Source organism: Myotis nattereri, assembly GCF_964212035.1.
Source record: "Myotis nattereri genome assembly, chromosome: 4".
Classification (NCBI taxonomy): domain Eukaryota; kingdom Metazoa; phylum Chordata; class Mammalia; order Chiroptera; family Vespertilionidae; genus Myotis; species Myotis nattereri.
This window is the reverse complement of record NC_138079.1, coordinates 104964872-104986622: the sequence shown is the minus strand read 5'-3', so window position 1 is coordinate 104986622 and position 21751 is coordinate 104964872. Positions and strand designations below refer to the sequence as shown.

The 21751-nt window shown below is 42.8% G+C and overlaps 1 protein-coding gene across 1 annotated transcript in view; it reads left to right on the top strand.

Moving 5' to 3' along the window:
• The window catches only part of LOC308517980 (acyl-coenzyme A synthetase ACSM1, mitochondrial-like), a 47321-nt gene that overhangs the window by 25150 nt on the left and 420 nt on the right, over positions 1-21751 (top strand). The window contains exons 11-13 of the mRNA XM_081089549.1: positions 1634-1761; positions 2750-2849; positions 3898-4017. Coding sequence (XP_080945675.1) covers positions 1634-1761; positions 2750-2849; positions 3898-4017 — 348 coding nt within the window. The remainder of the gene's footprint in view (positions 1-1633; positions 1762-2749; positions 2850-3897; positions 4018-21751) is intronic.

The window sequence follows — 21751 nt, the reverse complement described above, 5'->3', positions numbered from 1 at the left end:
CCATTTTAATTCTCTGTGTGTAGGTTTCTCTCTGTTTCTCTTTCTCAATACAGCAGTCCTTATAGCAGCGGTTCTCAACCTGTGGGTCGCGACCCCTTTGGCGGTCGAACGACCCTTTCACAGGAGTTGCCTAAGACCATTCTGCATATCAGATATTTACATTATGATTCATAACAGTAGCAACATTACAGTTATGAAGTAGCAACGAAAATAATTTTATGGTTGGGTCACACCATGAGGCACTGTATTTAAACGGCCAGAAGGTTGAGAACCACTGCCCTATTGCTGGCTTGGTGGTGATGTACTCCTCTGGCTTTTTTTTTTTTCTTTTGTCTGGGAAGCTCTTTATTTGACCGTCTATTTTGAATGATAGCCTTGCTGCATATAGTAATCTTGGTTTCAGATCCTTGCTTTCCATTACCTTGAGTACTTCACGCCATTCCCTTCTGGCCTATAGATTTTCTGATGAGAAGTCAGGTGTCAGCCTTATGGGAGCTCTTTTGTAGGTAACAGTTTGCTTTCCTCTTGCTGCGTATAAGATTCTCTCAGTCTTGCCCTGGCTGGCTTTGCTCAGTGGATAGAGCGTCAGCCTGTGGACTGAAGGGTCCCAGGTTTGATTCCGGTCAAGGGGCACATGCCCGGGCTGTGGGCTCAATCCCCCGTGGGGGGCTTGCAGGCGGCAGCCCATCAATGATTCTCTCTCATCATTGATGTTTCTATCTCTCTCTCCCTCTCCCTTCCTCTCTGAAACCAGTAAAAATATATACTTTTTAATATATTTTATTGATTTTTTCCAGAGAGGAAGGGAGAGGGATAGAGAGTTAGAAACATCCATGAGAGAGGAACATGGATCAGCTGGCTCCTGCACACCCCCTACTGGGGATGTGCCCGCAACCAAGGTACATGCCCTTGACCAGAATCGAACCTGGGACTCTTAAGTCCATAGTCCGACGCTCTAGCCACTGAGCAAAACTGGTCAGGGCAAAAAATATATATATGTGTATTTTTTTTTAAAAAAAGATTCTCTCAGTCTTTAATTTTTGGCATTTTAATTAAGATGTGTCGGGGCATGGGCCTGTTTGGGATCTTCTTGCTTGGGGTTCTCTGTGCCTCCTGAACCTGTGTGACTTTTTCCTCCACCAAGTTATAGAGAAGTTTTCCACCATTATTTCATCAAACATAGACCAGTTGGCTCCTGCACACCCCCTACTAGGGACTGAGCCCACAAACTGTGCATGTGCCCTGACCAGGAAGTGAACTGGCAACCTTTTGATACATGGGATGATGCTCAGTCAACTGAGCCACACTGTCCAGTGCCACAAGCTTTCTTTGAGGATGAGATGAGATAGCACTTAGGGAAGAAAATTCATTTAGCAAATGTTTATTGACACCTTCCATCTGTTCAGCTACTGTATTATATTCATATCAATTGTCAGTGTGTTCTGTGCATTAATTGACCAGTAGCATGCATTGAGTGTTTGCATGTAAAGCAAATAGACTCAGAGAAATTACAGAAGTTGCACAGGTGCCTGGTGGCATGAGAAGCAGGATTCAAACGCAGATCTGAGCCCCAGGTTGCAGCTCAACATCTCTAACCTCACTGCCTTCAATAAGAGCGACGTTCTCTTTGCAGAATGACCCAGTGAAGACAGCCAAAGTGGAGTGTGGGGACTTTTACAACACTGGGGACAAAGTAATTATTGACGAAGAGGGCTACATCTGGTTCCTGGGGAGGGATGATGACATCATCAACGCCTCTGGGTAGGTGTGGCTGACCTGGGGCCTGGCAGCTCTAGGTTGCTTCACCATTCCTCCATGCACTGGGGATGGGACCCTCAGCCTATTCCTGTTGCAGCCATGTCTACAGGGCCCTGGCCCGGGGTATCTGTGCATCTCCCCCAACATCAAAATAAAGGTCAAGAAGACCTGGAAGTGCAACCACAGTAGACACTGTGCAATTTAAAGAGGGGATATAGGGTTGGGAAGGGAGGCCTTATTTGAGCCCCTTTTTGTCCCCATTGGTTGGGGGAAATTATTCTCTGTGTTCCTCTAATGGGACACATGTCACAGAACAACAACAACAGCAGCTAAGCTTATGGAGTACTTACTGTGTGAAAGTACACTCCTCTGTGCTTTGCCTAACCCAGTAGATGCCATTATTGTGCCTATTTTATAGATGAGAACAACGAGTCACTGACCAGTGAACTAAGTTGCTTAAAGTTTCCAAGGTTGTGCAGGGAGAAGCCCAGACCTGAACCGACGTAGTGTGGCCCCCAATCTGTTGTCACTGCCATGTAGGTGACGTAGGGAGAAAAAGTGACACAGTAACATCTTCCCTTGGATGCATCAGGGAAATTAAGTTGCTTTACTTTTTAAATTTCTAAGAGATGCTGATGTAGTGAGACAGAATTTACCCAAACGTTTAAGACCAAGTCTGAGGCTCCCAAGAGTACAGTAAGAGTCCTGCTGGGAAGCTCCTGGTGGCAGCTCACAGCCCCAGGAGGACAGCCTTCCACCCCCACCCGCCCACCAGAGGCCGTGAGGGGAGACCTGGGAGCATCTGAGCCTGGAATGCCCAGGTCTCCACATCCTGGTCCCACTGCGGAGCCTTTTCACAGGCCTCTGGCTCTCGTGATAATTGCCCTCTGTGCCCAGGGGAGCTGTGACTCCCAAACATGGGATTGGATGCCTGAGTCACTCCAGCCCTGGCATCTGCTCAGACCCAGAGCAGGAACCCTTGGTCCCCCAGGTACCGCATTGGGCCGGCAGAGGTGGAGAGCGCCCTGGCTGAGCATCCGGCGGTGGCTGAGTCAGCTGTGGTGAGCAGCCCGGACCCGATCCGAGGGCAGGTGAGGAGCAGGACAGGAGGTCATGGGGTCTGCGTGTGGGCCCTGGAAGGCTGGTGCAGGGGAAACTTCCAGAGCAGTTGGTATGCGTGGCACACTTACACCATGTGGGCATCAGGAGGCACTGTGGCATCATCTGTGACATCCTGACTAGATACTGGTTGAGCTGGCTCATTTAGCCCTCACAACAACCTACTGAGTTAGAGACTCTTCGTTATTATACCATTTTAATAGACAAAGGGACACGATAAAGAAGTTAAATAAGTTGCCTGGTGGAGCCAGGATGGAAATCTGAGCACTCTGTTTCCAATGCATTCATTGGGTTTATTGAGCACCTACTCTGTACAAGGCCCCGTTCAATTAAATGGGGACATAAATAACAATATAAAAGCAATAAGTTCAGCCCAGCCTGTGTGGCTCAGTGCTTGAGTGTTGACCCAGGAACCAGGTTTGATTCCTGTCTAGACACATGCCCTGGTGCAGGCTAGATCCCCAGTAAGGGGCCTGCAGAAGGCAGCAGGGTGATGATTCTCTCTCATCATTGATGTTCCTATCTCCCCCCTCCTTTCCTCTCTGAAATCAATACAAACGTATTTTTTAAAAAAATAATCAACTAGTACTTAAAAAAGAAAAACAATAAGACCAATAAGTTACCAAAATTATTAAATGCCCACAAGGTTCCAGGCACAGAACTGTACATACGTTAGTGGTCAAAATGATGATGAAAACAATGATGCGGGGGGAATAATGAAGTTACACTGGGTGCGTGTCTTATGTGTATCAGCTCATGGAATCTGAACACCAGGCCACCGTGTCCAGCTCCATGGGATGAGCCTGTACTCTGCGCAGGTCACAGAGAAGGAGTTTGAGGTTAAGTAATTTTGCAAGGGAAAGAGGAGAAATTGGAAGTGTTTGGGTTTGAACCTGGCCCTGTCCGTTTCCAAAGGCTCAGGTGTCAGCTTGCGTTGCCATTCACTGCATTAACACTTACTTTTAAACCAGGCAACTGGGTGGCACTCGCCCTGAGCCCGGCTCTGGTTCTGCGTTGCAGGTGGTGAAGGCCTTCATTGTCCTGACCCCACCGTTTCTGTCCCGTGACCCGGACCAGCTCGCCAAGGAGCTGCAGGAGCACGTGAAGGCAGTGACAGCCCCGTACAAGTACCCGAGGAAGGTGAGTGGGCCGATGCTCGAGCCCTCCTGAGCTCTGCTGCCCCAAGTCTGGTCGGGTGGCCGGGAGACGCTGAAACCGCACATAGAAGGAGCATTTTTCTCTGCAGAAGAAGCAATTCGGCGTAGGGGTGGATGCAACCAACTGAATGGGATGGAACCTCTATTCTGGGTCGGACCCCAAAACGTGCTGCACATTACCTTGAGGGCAAAAAAATCAGACCACTGCCCAAAGCTATCCAAGGAGGCTATTTAACATCCTTCAAAATTTGAAAAAGTCATCCAAATCAGCCACTTTCTAACTATTCCTAAGCATGATTCATACTAAGAAATACATTCGATACTGTCAGTTAATACTTATGTACACAACAAATGAGTGTTAACAAAATTATATTTATCCTTAGAACATGCAGTCCATTCTTTTTTTAGATACAAAATAATTAGCCCTTTACATGCAATAAATTAATATTTCAAGGAAGATGATTTTAAATATATTAATGTTATATGCAATAAACAACATTTCAAGAAACATAATTTTAAATATAATATATTACGTGCAAAAAACATTAATATTTCAAGAGAAAAAAGATTTTAAATATAATATTACCAAAACTGTGCTAACATAGTATAATATCACAAAAGTTATAGGCAATATTAAAAATCTGCAAATAACAGGATTACTTCTATTATCTTCTAAAATATTTTTTTTCTCTGGCTCTATTTTTCCCCCTTTATTGAATAAGATATTACAAATGTGTCCTTATCCCCCCAATGTCCTCTCATCCCCCCAATCCTGCCCTCACCCTCACCCCCTGTTGTCCACATCCATCACTTAAGCCTATATGCATGCATACAAGTCCGTTGGTTGATCTTTCCCCATGAGCCCCACCCTCCCCTGCTTCCCCTCTGAGTTTTGAGCATCTGGTCGATGCTTCTCTGTCTCTACATCTGTTTTTCTTCATCAGTTTGTGTGGGTCATTATAATCCACAAATGAGTGAGAGCGTGTGATATTTATCTTTCTCTGACTGGCTTATTTCACTTAGCATAATGCTCTCCAGCTCCATCCATGCTGTTGCAAATGGTAGGAGTTCTTTCCTTTTAACAGCTGCATAGTATTACATTGTGTAGATGTGCCACAGTTTTCTAATCCATTCATCTGCTGATGGGTACTTAGGCTGATTCCAAATCTTAGCTATTGTAAATTGTGCTGCTATGAACATAGGGATGCATAAATCCTTTCTGATTGGTGTTTCTGGTTTCTTGGGATATATTCCTAGAAGTGGGATCACTGGGTCAAATGGAAGTTCCATTTTTTGAGGAAATTCCATACTGTTCTCCACAGTGGCTGCACCAGTTTGCATTCCCACCAACAGTGAATCAGGGTTCCTTTTTCTCCACATCCTCGCCAGCATTTGTCATTTGTTGATTTGTTGATTGCCATTCTGACAGGTGTGAGATGGTACCTCATTGTCGTTTGATTTGCATCTCTCAGATGATTAGTGACTTTGAGCATGTTTTCATGTCTCTCAGCCTTATGTATGCCCTCTTTCAAAAAGTGTCTATTTAGGTCCTTTGCCCATTTTTTGATTGGGTTGTTTATCTTCTTTTTGTTAAGTTGTATGAGTTCCCTATAAATGTTGGAGATTAAACCTTTATCGGAGATATCATTGGCAAATATGTTCTCCCAGGCAGTGGGTTTTCTTGTTGTTTTGTTGATGGTTTCTTTTGCTGTGCAGAAGCTTTTTATTTTGATGTAGTCCCATTTGTTTATTTTTCCCTTTAGTTTCCAATGCCCTAGGAGCTGTGTCAGTGAAGAAATTCCTTCGGCATATGTCTGAGATTTTGCTACCTGTGGATTCCTCTAATAATCTTATGGTTTCCCGTCTTACATTTAAGTCCTTTATCCATTTTGAGTTTATTTTTGTGTATGGTGTAGTTGGTGGTCTATTTTCATTTTTTTGCATGTGTCTGACCAAATTTCCCAGCACCATTTATTGAAAAGACTGTCTTGACTCCATTGTATGTTCTTGCCTCCTTTGTCAAATATTAATTGAGCATATTGGTTTGGGCCGATTTCTGGGCTCTCTCTTCTATTCCATTGATCTATATGTCTGTTCTTGTGCCAGTACCAGGCAGTTTTGAGAACAGTGGCTTTGTAATACAGCTTGATATCTGGTATTGAGATCCCTCCTGCTTTGTTCTTCTTTCTCAGAATCGCAGAGCTATTCGGGGTTTGGTTTTTTTGTTTGTTTTTTATTCCAGATGAATTTTTGGAGTGTTCTTTCTAGATCTGTGAAATATGCCATTGGTATTTTAATGGGGAGTGCATTGAATCTATAGATTGCTTTGGGTAGTATGGACATTTTGATTATGTTGATTCTACCAATCCATGAACACGGTATGTTCTTCCATCTGTTTATTTCTTCCTATATCTCTTTTTTCAATGTCCTGTAGTTTTCTGAGTAGAAGTCTTTTACCTCCTTGGTTAAGTTTATTCCTAGGTATCTTAATTTTTTTGGTGTGATGATAAATGGGATTTTTTAAAAATTTCTCTTTCTGTAAGTTCACTATTGGCGTATAAAAATGCCATAGATTTCTTGGCATTAATTTTGTATCCTGCTACATTGCCGGTTTCATTTATTACATCTAATAATTTTTTGATGGAGTCTTTAGGGTTTTCTAAGTACAGTATCATGTCATCTGTGAATAATGACAATTTTACTTCTTCTTTTCCAATTTGGATGCCTTTTATTTCTTCTTCTTGTCTGATTGCTTTGGCTAGCACTTCCAGTACTATGTTGAACAGGAGTGGTGAAAGTGGGCATCCCTGTCTTGTTCCTGTTCTTAAGGGAAATGGTTTTTGTTTTTGCCCATTGAGTATGATGTTGGCTGTAGGTTTGTCATATAAGGCTTTTATTATGCTGAGGTATGATCCCTCTATTCCCACTTTGCTGAGCGTTTTTATCAGAAAAGGGTGTTGGACTTTGTCAAATGCCTTTTCTGCATCAATCGATATGATTATGCGATTTTTGTCTCTCAACTTATTTATGTGATGTATCACGTTTATTGATTTGTGGATATTATACCAGCCTTGCATTCCTGGAATAAATCCCACTTGGTCATGGTGTATGATCTTTCTAATGTAATGCTGGATCCGGTTTGTTAGAATTTTGTTGAGGATTTTAGCACCTATGTTCATCAGGGATATTGGCCTGTAATTCTCTTTCTTTGTGGTGTCTTTATCTGGCTTTGGGATTAGGGTAATGCTGGCTTCATAGAAAGAGCTTGGAAGTGTGCCTTCCTCTTGAATTTTTTTGAATATTCTGAGAAGGATTGGCTTTAGCTCTTCTTTGAATGTTCGGTAAAACTCCCCTGTGAAGCCATCTGGTCCAGAGCTTTTGTTTGCTGGAAGCTTTTTGATTACTGTTTCAATTTCATCAGTAGTTATTGGCCTTTTCAGGTTTTTTGATTCTTCCTGATTGAGTTTTGGAAACTTGTATTTTTCTAGGAATGTGTCCATTTCGTCAAGGTTGTCCAGTTTATTGGAGTAGAGTTGTTCATAGTATTTTTTGACAATCCTTTGTCTATCAGTAGGGTCAGTTGTTACTTCACCTCTTTCATTTCTGATTTTGTTTATTTGGGTCCTCTCTCTTTGTTTCTTGGTGAGCCTGGCTAGAGGTTCATCAATCTTGTTTATCCTTTCAAAGAACCAGCTCTTGGTTTCATTGATCTTTTGTATTGTTGTGTTTTTTTTGGTCTCTATGTTGTTTATTTCTGCTCTGATCTTTATTATTTCCTTCCTTCTGGATACTGTGGGCTTTTCTTGTTGCTCTCTTTCTAACTCTTTGAGTTGTAGGGTCAGATCATTTATTGCCAGTTTTTCTTGTTTGTTGAGATAGGCCTGTAGAGCTATGAACTTCCCTCTCAGCACTGCTTTCATTGTGTCCCATAGATTTTGGATTGTTGTGTTTTCATTGTCATTTGTTTCCAGGATGCTTTTTATTTCTTCTTTGATCTCTCTGCTAACCCAGTCATTGCTTAATAGCATGCTATTTAGCCTCCAAGTGTTGGATTTTTTTCAATGTTTTTATTGTAGTTGATTTCTAATTTTATGCCATTGTGATCCGAGAAGATGCTTGTTATGATTTCTATTCTCTTGAATTTGAAGAGACTTTGCCTGTGTCCTAATATATGGTCTATCTTTGAAAATGTCCCATGTGCACTGGAGAAGAATGTATATTCTGTAGCTTTGGGGTGAAATATTCTGAAGATGTTAATTAAGTCCCTCTGATCTAGTGAGTCATTTAGGATTGCTGTTTCTTTGCTGATTGTTTGTCTAGAGGATTTATCCAGTGGTGTCAGAGGGTTATTAAGGTCCCTGCTATGACTGTATTGCTATCGATCTCTCCTTGATATCTTCCAGAAGTTTTATGTATTTGGGTGCTCCTGTATTGGGTGCATATATGTTTACCAGAGTTATATCTTCTGGTTGAATTGCTCCCTTTAGTATTAGGTAGTGGTCTTCCTTATCTCTTGTTATGGCCTTTACTTTGAGGTCAATTTTGTCAGATAAAAGTATCACAACCCCAGCTTTTTTTCTCTTTTCCATTTGCCTGAAAATTTTTTTTCCATCCCTTCACTCTCAGTCTGTGTGAATCCTTTGTTCTGAGGTGAGTCTCTTGCAGACAGCAAATACATGGGTTATGTTTTCTTATCCATTCAGCTACCCTGTGTCTTCTGATTGGAGCATTTAATCCATTTACATTTAATGTTATTATTGAAAAGTACTTGTTTGTGGTCATTTTTATTCTTAATGTTTGTGTTTCTTCTTGTCTTTCTGTTTCTTTTTTTTACAGCAGTCCCTTTAGCATTTTTTTGCATTGCTGGTTTGGTGGTAATAAACTCTCTTAGCCCTTTTTTGTCTGTGAAGCTCCTGAGTCCACCTTCAATTTTGAATGATAGCCTTGCTGGGTATAGTATTCTTGGATTCATTCACTTGCTTTGCATCACTTTGTATATTTCATTCCATTCCCTTCTTGCCTGGTGTGTTTCTGTTGAGAAGTCAGCTGATATTCTAATAGGAGATCTCTTGTAGGTAACTTTCTGTCTCTCTCTGGCAGCCTTTAGGATTCTTACTTTGTCGTTGGTGTTTGCCAATTTAATTATGATGTGTCGTGATGTTGGTCTTTTGGGGTTCATCTTGTTTGACACTCTATGTGTTTCTTGGACTTGTGTAGTTTTTTTCTTGCCAGTATCAGGAAAGTTTTCTGTCATTATTTCTTCAAACAGATTTTCTATTCCTTGCTTCTCCTCCTCTCCTTCTGGTACCCCTATTAAGCGAATGTTGTTTCGTTTTACATTGTCCCAAAGCTCCCTTAGGCTCTCCTCTTGCTTTTTAAGGTTTTTTTTCCAGTTGCTCCTGTGTTTGTGTGTTTTTTCCTACCTTGTCTTCTAATTCGCTGATGCGGTCCTCAGCCTCTTCTAGTCTGCTGTTTAAGCCTTCCATTGTGTTCTTTATTGCAGCCATGTCATTCTTCATTTCCTCTTGGTTCCTTTTCATGTTGGTGACATTCTCATTCAGCTCCTTATAATTCTCATTGAGTTGTGTGTATTTGTTATCCAGCCATTTGAGCATCCTTATAACCATTACTCTGAATTCTTTCTCTGATAAGTTAGTAGCCTCAATTTCATTTAACTCCCTTTCTGCTGATCCTCTTTTTCTTTCCTTTGTGGATTGCTTTTTTGTCTTCCCATGTTTTGCTGTAATGTTTTAAATTATAGCTTCGATTGCTTTGCTACCCAGTTTCTTTAGGGTGTGGTGTTACTGGTGTGACCTCTCAGGTCTCCTGGGGTTGGTAGTCTAGTGTAGCTCCCTACTTGGGCTATTTGGGTTCTCTTGATGTAGGCCAGCTAGCTGGAAAGGCGCAACTGAGGTGTCTAGAGGTCAGCAGCCATGGAGGGGGTGTTCCAGTTTTTGCTGTCTTATGCCCTTGGTTGAAATCACGCGTGCCCCGCGGGACTCACAGTGGCACCCAGGAACCGTCTATTGGGGTGGTGGGGCTCAGGAAGCCTGCATTCTGGCAAAGCGTGACAGTGGTGTCCAGAGTTCTATAGTTGTGGGGTGGGTAGACTCAGCTTTTGCTGCTGCCTCCGTGGTTGGATACACAGGATTCCAGCGGCAGCTCTCAGAGGCACCTGTGGTGTGTTTGCCAGCAGGGTGTGCTGACACACTCTGAAGGGCCCTGGCACTGAAGCCACTGGATTGCAGTGTCTGTGGGCAAGTATCCCAGAAGAGGGAATTCAGCATTTCTACAGCCCAGCAGTGCACCCCTGTTTGCTTAAATGCAGGACCAGCAGGGCTTGCAGTGGGGCCCCAGGGCTGCCTGTGGAACGGTGGTCTTGGGAGACCTGCACGCTGGAAAAGCATGCAACTGTAGTGTCCAGAGTTCTGCGGCTGTGGGTGGGGAAACTCAGATTTTGCTGATGCACCTGTGGTGGACAGGCTTGCGTTCCCCGTGGCGGCACACTGGAGCACCCGCAGTGAGTTTGCTAGCGCAGGCGCACTGAAGCACTCTGAGGGTGAATTCAGAATGTCTACTGCCCAGGGGAGTGCGACCCTATTAGTCCAAGATCGGGCCCAGCAGAGGCTCACCGCGGCTTCCCCAAAGTGCCCCCTGCATAGATGGGCTGAGGGGGAGTGAGGACCTGGGGCGGTGCAGTTCGCCGGCGCTGAACTCTGATCCACTCCGAGGGGCCCTGGCCCTTAAGTTGCGCAGCTGGGTGTGTGGGCAGTTATTCAGGCAGAGGGAATTCAGATTTCTACTGGGGGGCAGTGCGCCTGTGTCCGTACAAAATCACACCCAGCTGAGGCTCCCAGTGACTCCTAAGAGGAGTCTGTGGAGTGGTGTGCCTCGGAGACCTGCGCTGGAGACGAGCGAACACGCCATGTCGGAGGTCTGCCGCTGGGGAGGGGGAGGCTGCACTTACTGCTGCGGCGGCGCGGTGCTCCTCAGCGGTGGAGGTCCGAGGGTCCGTGAGTCTGTGGGTGTGTCTGCAGGATTTTGGCTGGAGTGGCTGCCGGGTCGCGGGCAGTGTCCAAGGCCTGTCTGGGTGGTGGTGCTGCTGAGTTCCTGGAAGAGGCCGCTCTCCCCTTTAAGATGGTGTGGGCTCCGTGCTGGAGTCCCGCAGTCCGGGGAGAGCCACAGCGGTGGTAGTCTCTCGCTGACCCAGAGAGCTCGGTCTGACAGCCTCCCTGCTCCTGCCGGATTTAACTGTCCCTCACTCACTCACTCACACACACACACCACACACATCCACACACTCTCCATTCATCCCCTCACTCGCTCACTTCCTATCCCTCACCTCCGTCCTGCCAGCCACCATCTTCTTGTCTCTGGCTCTATTTTTGTTCATCAGTTTATGTTGTTCATTATATTCCACAAATGAGTGAGATCATGTGATATTTATCTTTCTCCAACTGCCTTATTTTAATTAGCATAATGGTCTCCAGTTCCATCCATGCTGTTGCAAATGGTAAGAGTTTCTTCTTTTTACAGCAGCATAGCATTCCATTGTGTAGATGTGCCACTGTTTTATAATCCACTCATCTGCTGATGGGCACTTAGGCTGTTTCCAGATCTTAGCTATTGTAAATTGTGCTGCTATGAACATAGGGGTGCATACATCCTTTCTGATGGGTATTTCTGATTTCTTGGGATATATATCCTAGAAGTAGGATTACTGGGTCAAATGGGAGTTCCATTTTTAATTTTTGGAGGAAACTCTATACTATTTTCCATGGTGGCTGCACCCGTCTGCATTCCCACCAGCAGTGCACGAGTGTTCCTTTTCTCCATATCCTCCTCAGCACTTGTCGTTTGTTGATTTGTTGATGATAGCTATTCTGACAGGTGTGAGATGGTACCTCATTGTCATTTTGATTTGCATCTGTTGGGTGATTAGTGACTTTGAGCACGTTTTCATAAGTCTCTTGGCCATCTGTATGTCCTTTTGAAATTGTCTATTTAGGTCCTTTGCCCACTTTTTGATTGGATTGTTTATCTTCCTTTTGTTAAGTTGTATGAGCTTCCTGTAAATGTTGGAGATTAAACACTTATCTGAGATAACATTGGCAAAAATGTTTTCCCATGCAGTGGGCTCTCTTGTTTTGTTGATGGTTTCTTTTGCTGTGCAGAAGCTTTTTATTTTTATGTAGTCCCATTTGTTTATTTTCTCCTTAGTTTCCATTGCCCTATGAGCTGTATTGGTAAAGATATTACTACAACATAGGTCTGAAATTTTGCTGCCTATGGATTCTTCTAAGATTTTTATGGTTTCCCGTCTTACATTTAACTCCTTTATCCATTTTGAGTTTATTTTTGTGTATGCTGGAAGTTGGTGGTCTAGTCTCTTTCTTTCTTTCTTTCTTTTCTTTTTCTTTTTTTCTTTTTTTTTTTGCATGAATTGTTCCAGTGATTGCAAAACCATTTATTTAAAAGACTATCTTGACTCCATTGTATGCTCTTGCCTCCATTGTCAAATAATAATTGAGCATAATAGCTTGGGTTGATTTCTGGGTTCTCTGTTTGGTCCCATTGGATTATATGTCTGTTCTTGTGCCAGTACCAGGCAGTTTTGAGAACAGTGACTTTGGATATTTGGTATTGTGATCCCTCCAACTTTGTTCTTCTTTCTCAGGATTGTTGAGGCCATTCAGGGTCTTTTTTTAATTCCATATAAAGTTTTGGAGAGTTTGTTCTAGGTCTGTGAAATATTCTATTGGTATCTTACTGGGGATTGCATGGAATCTATAGATTTCTTTGGGTAGTATGGACATTTTAATGATGTTGATTCTATGAATCCATGAAGATGGTATATTCTTCCATTTGTTTATGTCTTCCTCTATCTCTTTTTTCAACATCCTATAGTTTTCTGAGTACAGGTATTCTACCTCATTAGTTAAGTTTATTTCTAGGCATCTTAATTTTTTTATTGCAATGGTAAATGGAATTGTTATTTTTAGTTCCTCTTTCTGTGAGTTCATTATCCTATATAATAAAAGGCCAATATGCAAATTGACTGAATGGCAAAATGACCGGTCGCTATGACATCCACTGACCACCAGGGGGCATACGCTCAACACAGGAGCACCACTCAGCCTGAAGCTGGGTTCATGGCTGGCAAGTGCAGCGGCATCTCCCACCTCCACAGTAGTGCTAAGGATGTCTGACTGCCTGCCAGCTTAGGCCTGCTCTCCATGGTGAGACATAACCCATCAGTCGGAAATCCCCCAAGGCTTCCTGGACTGTGAGATAGCCCAGGTCAGGCTGAGGGACACCCTTTAGTGCACGAATTTTGTGCACTGGGCCTATTGTTGGTGTATATAAACGCCATAGATTTCTAGGTGTTAACTTTGTATCCTGCTACATTGCCGAATTCATTTAAGTGGAGTAGTTTTTTGATGGAGTCTTTAGGGTTTTCTATGTAAAATATCATATCATATGCAAATAATAACAGTTTTACTTCTTTTCCAATTTGGAAACCTTTTATTTCTTTTCTTGTCTGATGACTATGGCTAGCACTTCCAGTACTATGTCAAACAGGAGTGGTGAAAGTGGGCATCCCTGTCTTGTTCCTGTTCTTAGGAGAAATGGTTTTAGTTTTTGCCCATTGAGTATGCTGTTTGTTGTTGGTTTGTCATATATGCCTTTATCATGTTGAGATATTCTCCCTCTATTCCCACCTTGCTGAGAGTTTTTATAAAAAAAACTAGAAGCCTAGTGCACGAAATTCATGCACTGTGGTGGTGGGGTCCCTCAGCTCAGCCTGCCCCCTCTCACAGTCCAGGAACACTCATGTGGAGGCTTATGTGGAGCGGGCCTAAGCCACAGCCTGGCTTCCCTCTGCAGGAGGTGACCAGGATAATCAGGGGAAGGCGCCTTCCCCAACACCCCGCTGCTGCTGCCACTGATGGCCACCGCAGCTGCCAAGGTGTTTTCATCAAACAGGACTCCAGCCCCTTCACCACGAAAAAATGACAACTTTCTTTAGGCATTTTCAAGATGTGTCTTTCATAGGATATGACCTTTCTTTCTTTCTTTCTTTCTTTCTTTCTTTCTTTCTTTCTTTCTTTCTTTCTTCCTTCCTTCCTTCCTTCCTTCCTTCCTTTCTTTCTTTCTTTCTTTCTTTCTTTCTTTCTTTCTTTCTTTCTTTCTTTCTTCCTTTCTTTCTCCTCACCTGAGGATATGTTTCCATTGATTTTTAGAGAGTGGGAAGAGAGAGGGAAAGACAGAGAGAAACATCAATGTGAGAGAGACACTTTGATTGGTTGCTTCCTGCATGAGCCCTGACCTGGGTCCTGGCCAGGGAGGAGCCTGCAACCTAGGTACATGCCCTTGATCAAAATTGAACCCGGACTCTGTGGTCCACAGTCAGAGGCTCTATACCCTGAGCCAAACTGGCTAGGGCAGGATATGACATTTCTTAGCCCCTCCAGGAGTGGACCCCTGTTTTTCCTTCAGGAATGAGGTGGAAAAACCCTAGATCACCTTCTTGGATTCTTATTACCCAAGTTACCAAGACCACTGCGAGTGGCGGCGTACAGGGAGCTTAGCCAATGAGCTGTCAGAAAGGGTGCTTCCTCTGCAGCTCCTGCACAGAGGACCCCCCCAGCAGGCGAGCCACACCGCAGCAGCTCGGAGCACACCCCCACCTGGTGTGTGTCCGCTGGGTTGGGGGCATGCTCCGAGCCGTAGAGGCTTGTAGCAGGTGCCCCCTGTGTTTTGTCTCTGCTCTGGCCCTCTCCTAGCCCCAGCCTCCCCACAGCCACTGGGGCTGGGGGCGGCACGCAGTTTCCTCCCGCCCATCTGCACACGCAGCTCCTCCTGAGATGGTCATGATGTAGCCTTCTCTTGAGCTGGTCATGACGCCTTAGGCATCCTGGATAATTTGCATATTACCTCTCTCTATATATATATATAGAGATAGCTAGATAGATAGATAGGCATTGGATTTCTGTCAAATGCTTTTTCTGCATCTATTCATATGATCATGTTATATTTGTCTTTCAGTTTGTTTATATGATGTATCACATTTATTGATTTGCCAATATTATACCAGCCTTGCAACCCTGGGATAAATCCCACTTGATCATGGTGTATGATCTTTTTAATTATTGCTGGATGCGATTTGCTAATATTTTGTTGAGGATTTTAGCATCTATGTTTATCAGGAATATTGGCCTGTAATTCGCTTTCTTTTAGTATCTTTATCTGGTTTTAGAATTAGGATAATGTAGGCCTCATAAAAGGAGTTTGAAAGTGTTCCTTCCTCTTGGATTTTCTAAAATAGTTTGAGGAGTATAGGTGTTAGCTGTTCTTTGAATGTTGGTAAAACTCCCTTGTAAAGCCATCTGGACCTGGGCTTTTGTTTGGTGGGAGTATTTTTATTACTGCTTCAATTTCATCAGTTGTTATTGGCCTATAAGAGTTTTTTGAATCTTCCTGATTTCGTTTTGGGAGATTGTATTTTTCTAGGAATTTGTCTATTTCATCCACATTGTCCAGCTTTTTGGCATATAGTTGTTCATGGTATTTTCTTACAATCCTTTGTATTTCTGTGGTGTCAGTGGTTACTTCTCCACATTTGTTTCTGATTTTTTTTGTTTGGGTCCTCTCTCCTTGTTTCTTGATGAGTCTGGCTAATGGTTTATCAATTTTGTTTATCCTTTTAAAGAACCAGCTCTTGGTTTCATTGGTTTTTTTGTATTTTTTTTTAGTATCTATGTTATTTACTTTTGCTCTAATATTTATTATTTCCTTTCTTCTACTTTCTCTGGGCTCTTGTTGTTGTTCTTTTTCTAGTTAAGTTGAATGGTTAAATATTTTATTGTTTATTTTTCTTGTTTTTTGAGGTATGCCTGCAGTGCTATGAACTTCTCTCTCAGGACTGCTTTTGCTGTGTCCCAGAGATTTGGGGTTGTTGTGTGTTCATTTTCATTTGTTTCCAGGAAGGTTTTTTTTTTTTTTAAATTTCTTGATGTCATTGATAACCAATTCTTTGTTTAATAACATGCTATTTAGCCTCCATGTGTTTGAATGTTTTGGGGCGTTTTTATTGTAGTTGATTTCTAATTTCATTATACTGTGATATGAGAAGATGCTTGATAGGATTTTAATTTTCTTGAACTTGTAGAGACTTGTTTTGTGTCCTATCATGTGGTCTATCTTTGTGAATGATCCATGTGCACTTGAGAAGAATGTATATTCTGCTGCATTGGGTTGAAATGTTCTATAAATGTCAATTAAATCCATCTGATCCAGTGTGTTCTTTAGAGTCTGTTTCCTTGTTAAGTTTCTGTCTGGAAGATCTATCCGGTGAAGCAGGTGGGTGTTAAAGTACCCTGCTATGACTGTATTGTTGTAGATCTCTATATTAAAGTACTCTGGAAATTATATATATATAATTTTGTTTACCTATATTGGGTGCATTGATATTTACCAGGCTTCTATCCTCTTGTTGGATCCATCCCTTTAGTATTAAGTAGTGATCTTTGCTGTCTCTTGTGATGGCCTTCGTTTTGAAGTCTATTTTTTCAGATATGAGTATTACTACTCCAGCTTTTTATTCTTTTCCACTTGCATGGAAAGTTTTTTTCCATTCCTTCACTCTCATTCTGTATGTGCCTTTTGTTTTGAGATGGGTCTCTTGGAGACAGTATAAAGTTGGGTCATGTTTATGTATCCATTCAGCTACCCTACGCCTTTTAAAAAATAAATATATTTTTTGTTGATTTCAGAGAGGAAGGGAGAGGGAGAGAGAGATAGAAACGTCAATGATGAAAGAGAATCATTGATCAGCTGCCTCCTGCACGCCCACCACTGGGGATTGAGCCTGCAACCCAGGCATATGGCCGAACTGGGAATCAAACCGTGACCTCCTGGTTCATTGGTGGATGCTCAACTACTAAGCCATGCCAGCCAGGCCCCTACACCTTTTGATTGAAGCATTTATTCCATTTACATTTAGGGTTATTATTGATTGGTAATTATTTATTGCCATTTTAATTCTGTGTGGCTAGGTTTCTCTCTCTTTTTCTTCTTCTCATTACAGCAATACCTTTAGTATTTCTTGTAATGCTGGTTTGGGGATGATGTACTCCTTTAGTCTTTTTTTTATTTTTATTTTTATTTTTTTGGTCTGGGAAGCTCTTTATTTGACCATCTATTTTGAATGATAGCCTTGCTGGATATAGTAATCTTGGTCTCAAATCCTTGCTTTCCATTACCTTGAGCACTTCATGCCATTCCCGTTTGTCCTATAAAGTTTCTGATGAGAAATCAGGTGTCAGTCTTGTGGGAACTCCTTTGTAGGTAACAGTTTTCTTTTCTCTTGCTGCCTTTAAGATTCTCTCTTGGTCTTTAATTTTTGACATTTTAATGATGATGTGTCTGGCCGTGGCCTGTTTGGATTCTTTTTGTTTGTGGATCTCTGTGCGTCCTGAACTTGTATGATTTTTCTTTTACCAGGTTAGGGAAGTTTTCTGCCATTATTTCTTCAAAAACCTTCTCTACTTCCTCAAAAAACTAAAAATGGAACTCCCATTTGACCCTGTGATCCCACTTCTAGGAATATATCCCAAGAAATCAGAAACACCAATCAGAAAGGATATATGCACCCATATGTTCATAGCAGCACAATTCACCATAGCTAAGATCTGGAAACAGCCCAAGTGCCCATCAGTAGATGAATGGATTAGAAAACTGTGGTACATCTACATGATTGAATACTATGCTGCTCTAAAAAAGAAGGAACTCGGGCGGAGAAAATGGCGGAGGTATAAACGGATGTGTCCTGTGCCTTGTCCTGGAGCAGATAAGGGTGAGCAGCTGAAATGGGTAACATACAGCCCGAATAGGCAGAGGATTTTCAGCTGAGAGACTGTCTGAAGCTGGGAAAGACCAAGAACTCCCAGAAAAAAAAGGACGGTTGGAGACTGCAGCTGAAACATCTCTCAGTGTGGCAGCTCAGCAGCGGAGACTGCGCCATCTTGGGTAGCTGTTGCTGGCATACAGAGATCAGCTTCTAACCTGGAAACAGGGGATCTCAAGCAGCGTGACTGCGTGAACTCAGACGAGCACTGCTTCTTCTCATGGAAAGCAGAGAGAGAACTACATAACCACACACCTGGAGAAGAGAGATCATGGTGAAACAAAAAACCAACTCACATATGAAAGAAAAACAGGCATCATCAGAAAAGGAAGTAAACGAAATGGAGGCAATGGAGGCAAGCAACCTGTCAGAGAAAGAATTCAGAGAAATGGCCATAAGGTGGATGAAAAAAATGGAAGACAAATTCAACAATATATGTAGGAACCAAGAGGAAATGAAGAAGAACCAAGAGGAAATGAAGAGAAACCAAGAAGAAATGAAAAATGACATCACTGCTATAAAGAACTCAATAGAAAGCATCAACAGTAGACTAGAAGAAGCAGAGGACCGCATCAGTGAGCTAGAAGACAAGGTAGGAAAAAATACCCAAACAGAACAGCTTCTAGAAAAAAAAAATTAAAAAGCAGGAGAAGAGCCTAAGAGAACTCTGGGACACCGCTAAACGGCATGGATGGAGCTGGAGAGCATTATGCTAAGTGAAATAAGCCAGTCAGAGAAAGATAAATACAACATGATCTCACTCATTTGTGGATTATAGAGAACAACATAGACTGATGAAAAGGGACAGACCCAAAGACTGAGAAACAGCGATCAGGCTATCAATCCCCAGAAGGAAAGTAGGGGAGGGCAGAGGTAAGGGGAAGAGATCAACCGAAGGACTTGTATACATGTATATAAGCCAAACCAATGGACATGGACAACAGGGGGATGGGAGTATGAGTGTGCGGGGCGGGGGGGGGGGGGAAGGTTAGGGGTTAATGGGGGGGATGAGGACACATTTGTAATACGTTAACTAATAATAAAAAAGAAGGAACTCTTACCATTTGCAACGGCATGGATGGAACTGGAGAGCATTATGCTAAGTGAAATAAGCCAGTCAATGAAGGAAAAATACCACATGATCTCACTCATTCATGGATAATAAAGACCATTATAAACTTATGAACAAAAATAGATACAGAGGCAGACCTGCCTCAGACTGTCAAGCTACAGCGGGAAGGCCAGGGAGGTAAGGGGGGCAGAAGGGGAAGTGGGTAAGAGATCAACTGAAGGACTTATATGCATGCATATAAGCATAACGAATGGACATAGACACTGGGGGGTAGGGGAGGCCAGGGGATTTTCAAGGGTGGGGGAAAAAAGGAGACATATGTAATACCCTTTATAATACTTTAAGCAATTAAAAAAAAACCTTCTCTATGCCTTTCTCCCTTTATGCCTCTTCTGGCACACCTGTTATTCTAATATTGTTATGTTTTGTGTTCTCCCACAGCTCCCTTAAGCTGTCCTCCTGTTTTTTTAATGGTTTTTCTTTTTGGTTCTGTGATTGAGTGTCTTGTAATTCACTGATTTGATCTTAAGCTTCCCCTAATCTTCTGTGTATTCCTTCCAATGTGTTCTTTATTTGTGTTATGTCATTCTTTATCTCAGACTGTTCTTTTTTTATAGTTACTATATATTTTTCATGCTGTTGAGCTTTTTTTTTTTTTACCATAATTACTCTGAACTCTAATTCAGATAAATTTCTCATCTCTGCTTCATTTATCTCTTCTTCTGAAGAATTCTCTAGGTCTTTCATTTGAGGGTTGTTTCTTTGTCTCCTCATTTTGGTTGTCTGTTTGGATTTGTGACTATGTATGAGTTAGACCAGGGGTCCTCAAACTTTCTAAACAGGGGGCCAGTTCACTGTCCCTCAGACCATTGGAGGGCCAGACTATAGTTTAAAAAAAAACTATGAACAAATTCCTATGCACACTGCACATATCTTATTTTGAAGTAAAAAAACAAAACGGAAACAAATACAATATTTGTATTTGCATGTGGCCCGCGAGCCATAGTTTGAGGAACCTTGAGTTAGACCCTCCACACCTCTCAATCTCTAGTGCAGGACAGTGTTAAAGGCTGTTTCTGACTAATTCGATCAGGCAAAGACTCAAAGCCTCCAAAGGCTGCCTCTACCTACAGACAGATAGGATTCCAACTTGAATTGCCCCCAGGTGATTGTCCTCAGGTGTGGCAAGAGTTTTATCAACATGGTGGGGCAGTCGCTTCTGCCTGGTGGCTAATTGTTACTTTAAATCTCTTAAGTGGCCTCAGAGAAAGGTGTTTGCCAATAAGGTATATCAGCTGTCTCCCCCCAGGCAAGGCAAATGTCTATGTGGGGAAGATGTCCCCTTGAGGGAATGAACCAGCCCAGGAAACTTGGGGTGTCTGCCTTCTGAGCTCTATTCCCTGAGTCCCCGGTCCTGGGTTCTGCTCTCACAGCTCCAGTTCACTTCACCTTCCCTCTGCCAGAGCACAAGGTGGGTGGCTCCACAGCAAATTTAGTGTGTTGGCTCTTTAAGGGGGTGCCTTAATTTTCAGCTGTTACTCCCTGGCAGACAGCACTCCACTGCTTTTCACAGCCAGATGTTATGTGGGTACCCTCCTCAGTTAGGATCTCTCTGCTGGGAAGCCCAGCTTGTGGAAGATACCCCAGAGTTCTCAGTGGCACCCCCACAGCTCAGATATCTCTCCGATACCAACAGTTAACATTTCTTACATTGTCTGAATGTTTATAATCAGTGCATATTGTAAAGCTGTGTTGTTGTTACTGAATATTTACTTCATGTGCCAGGCCCTGGATTCAATGCTTCATGTGCATTATTATTTCATTTCATCCTCTCCGCAGCCTGAGATGGTCTAACCATGTATTTTACGGAGTTGAAATTGAGGCTCAGAGAATAGGGTTAATACAGGCAGAGCTGGACCTCCAACCCTGTGTCTCCAACAGCAGCAGCGTTCTTGCTTTTAATGTCAGGCTCTGCTGCCTCCTAGAGATAGAACAGGGAATGAGTACCAGTTAGGACCGTTTTTTGGCCATGCCCCATCTAAGCATCTCTAAAATCATGAGGCTCCCCTTGTGACATATAATTCTTATTATTCAAAAAGTGAACTCCTATTCACGTGGAGGAAGCCTAAAAGGCCATTAACTTGTCTAAACAAGCTTCCAAAGAACATGGCATCCATGAAAGAGAAAAATAAAAGAACAAAAGGACAGTTGAAGTACTGAGGAAGAAATCACTAAGAAATTGTTAAAAAATAATAATAATATGAAGTGATGTGAAAAAATAGCAACTGAAGTTTTAAAACATAATGGAGAACTGAAATGCATAACTATGACACAATATATATTTATATATTGTATATGAGGCCCCTAGAACCGTAAGAAATGGAAAAAATTCACTGTTGATAACTCATTCTCCAATTGCTCTCCTTAAAAATCAAATTGACCCCCTGGGGGGCATATGCTCCATGTTGGAAACCATGTTATTGTAACAAAGAACCCCACAGCCACATGCCCACCCTGAGCAGCCACCACGCAGGGACCTGCCTGGTGCTGTCAGAGATGGGCAGAGAGGGTGGCCAGGCTCAGAGGTTCCGACTCTCCTGTGAGAGGTGGCGCACTTCACTCCCCCACATTTCATTGGTCAGAGCACGTCACAGGGCTGCAGCCAGCTTCAGGGGGTCAGGAGGAGGACCTGACATACTTGGCCCCCACCATTGAGGCCTCCGCCTGCTACAGCCT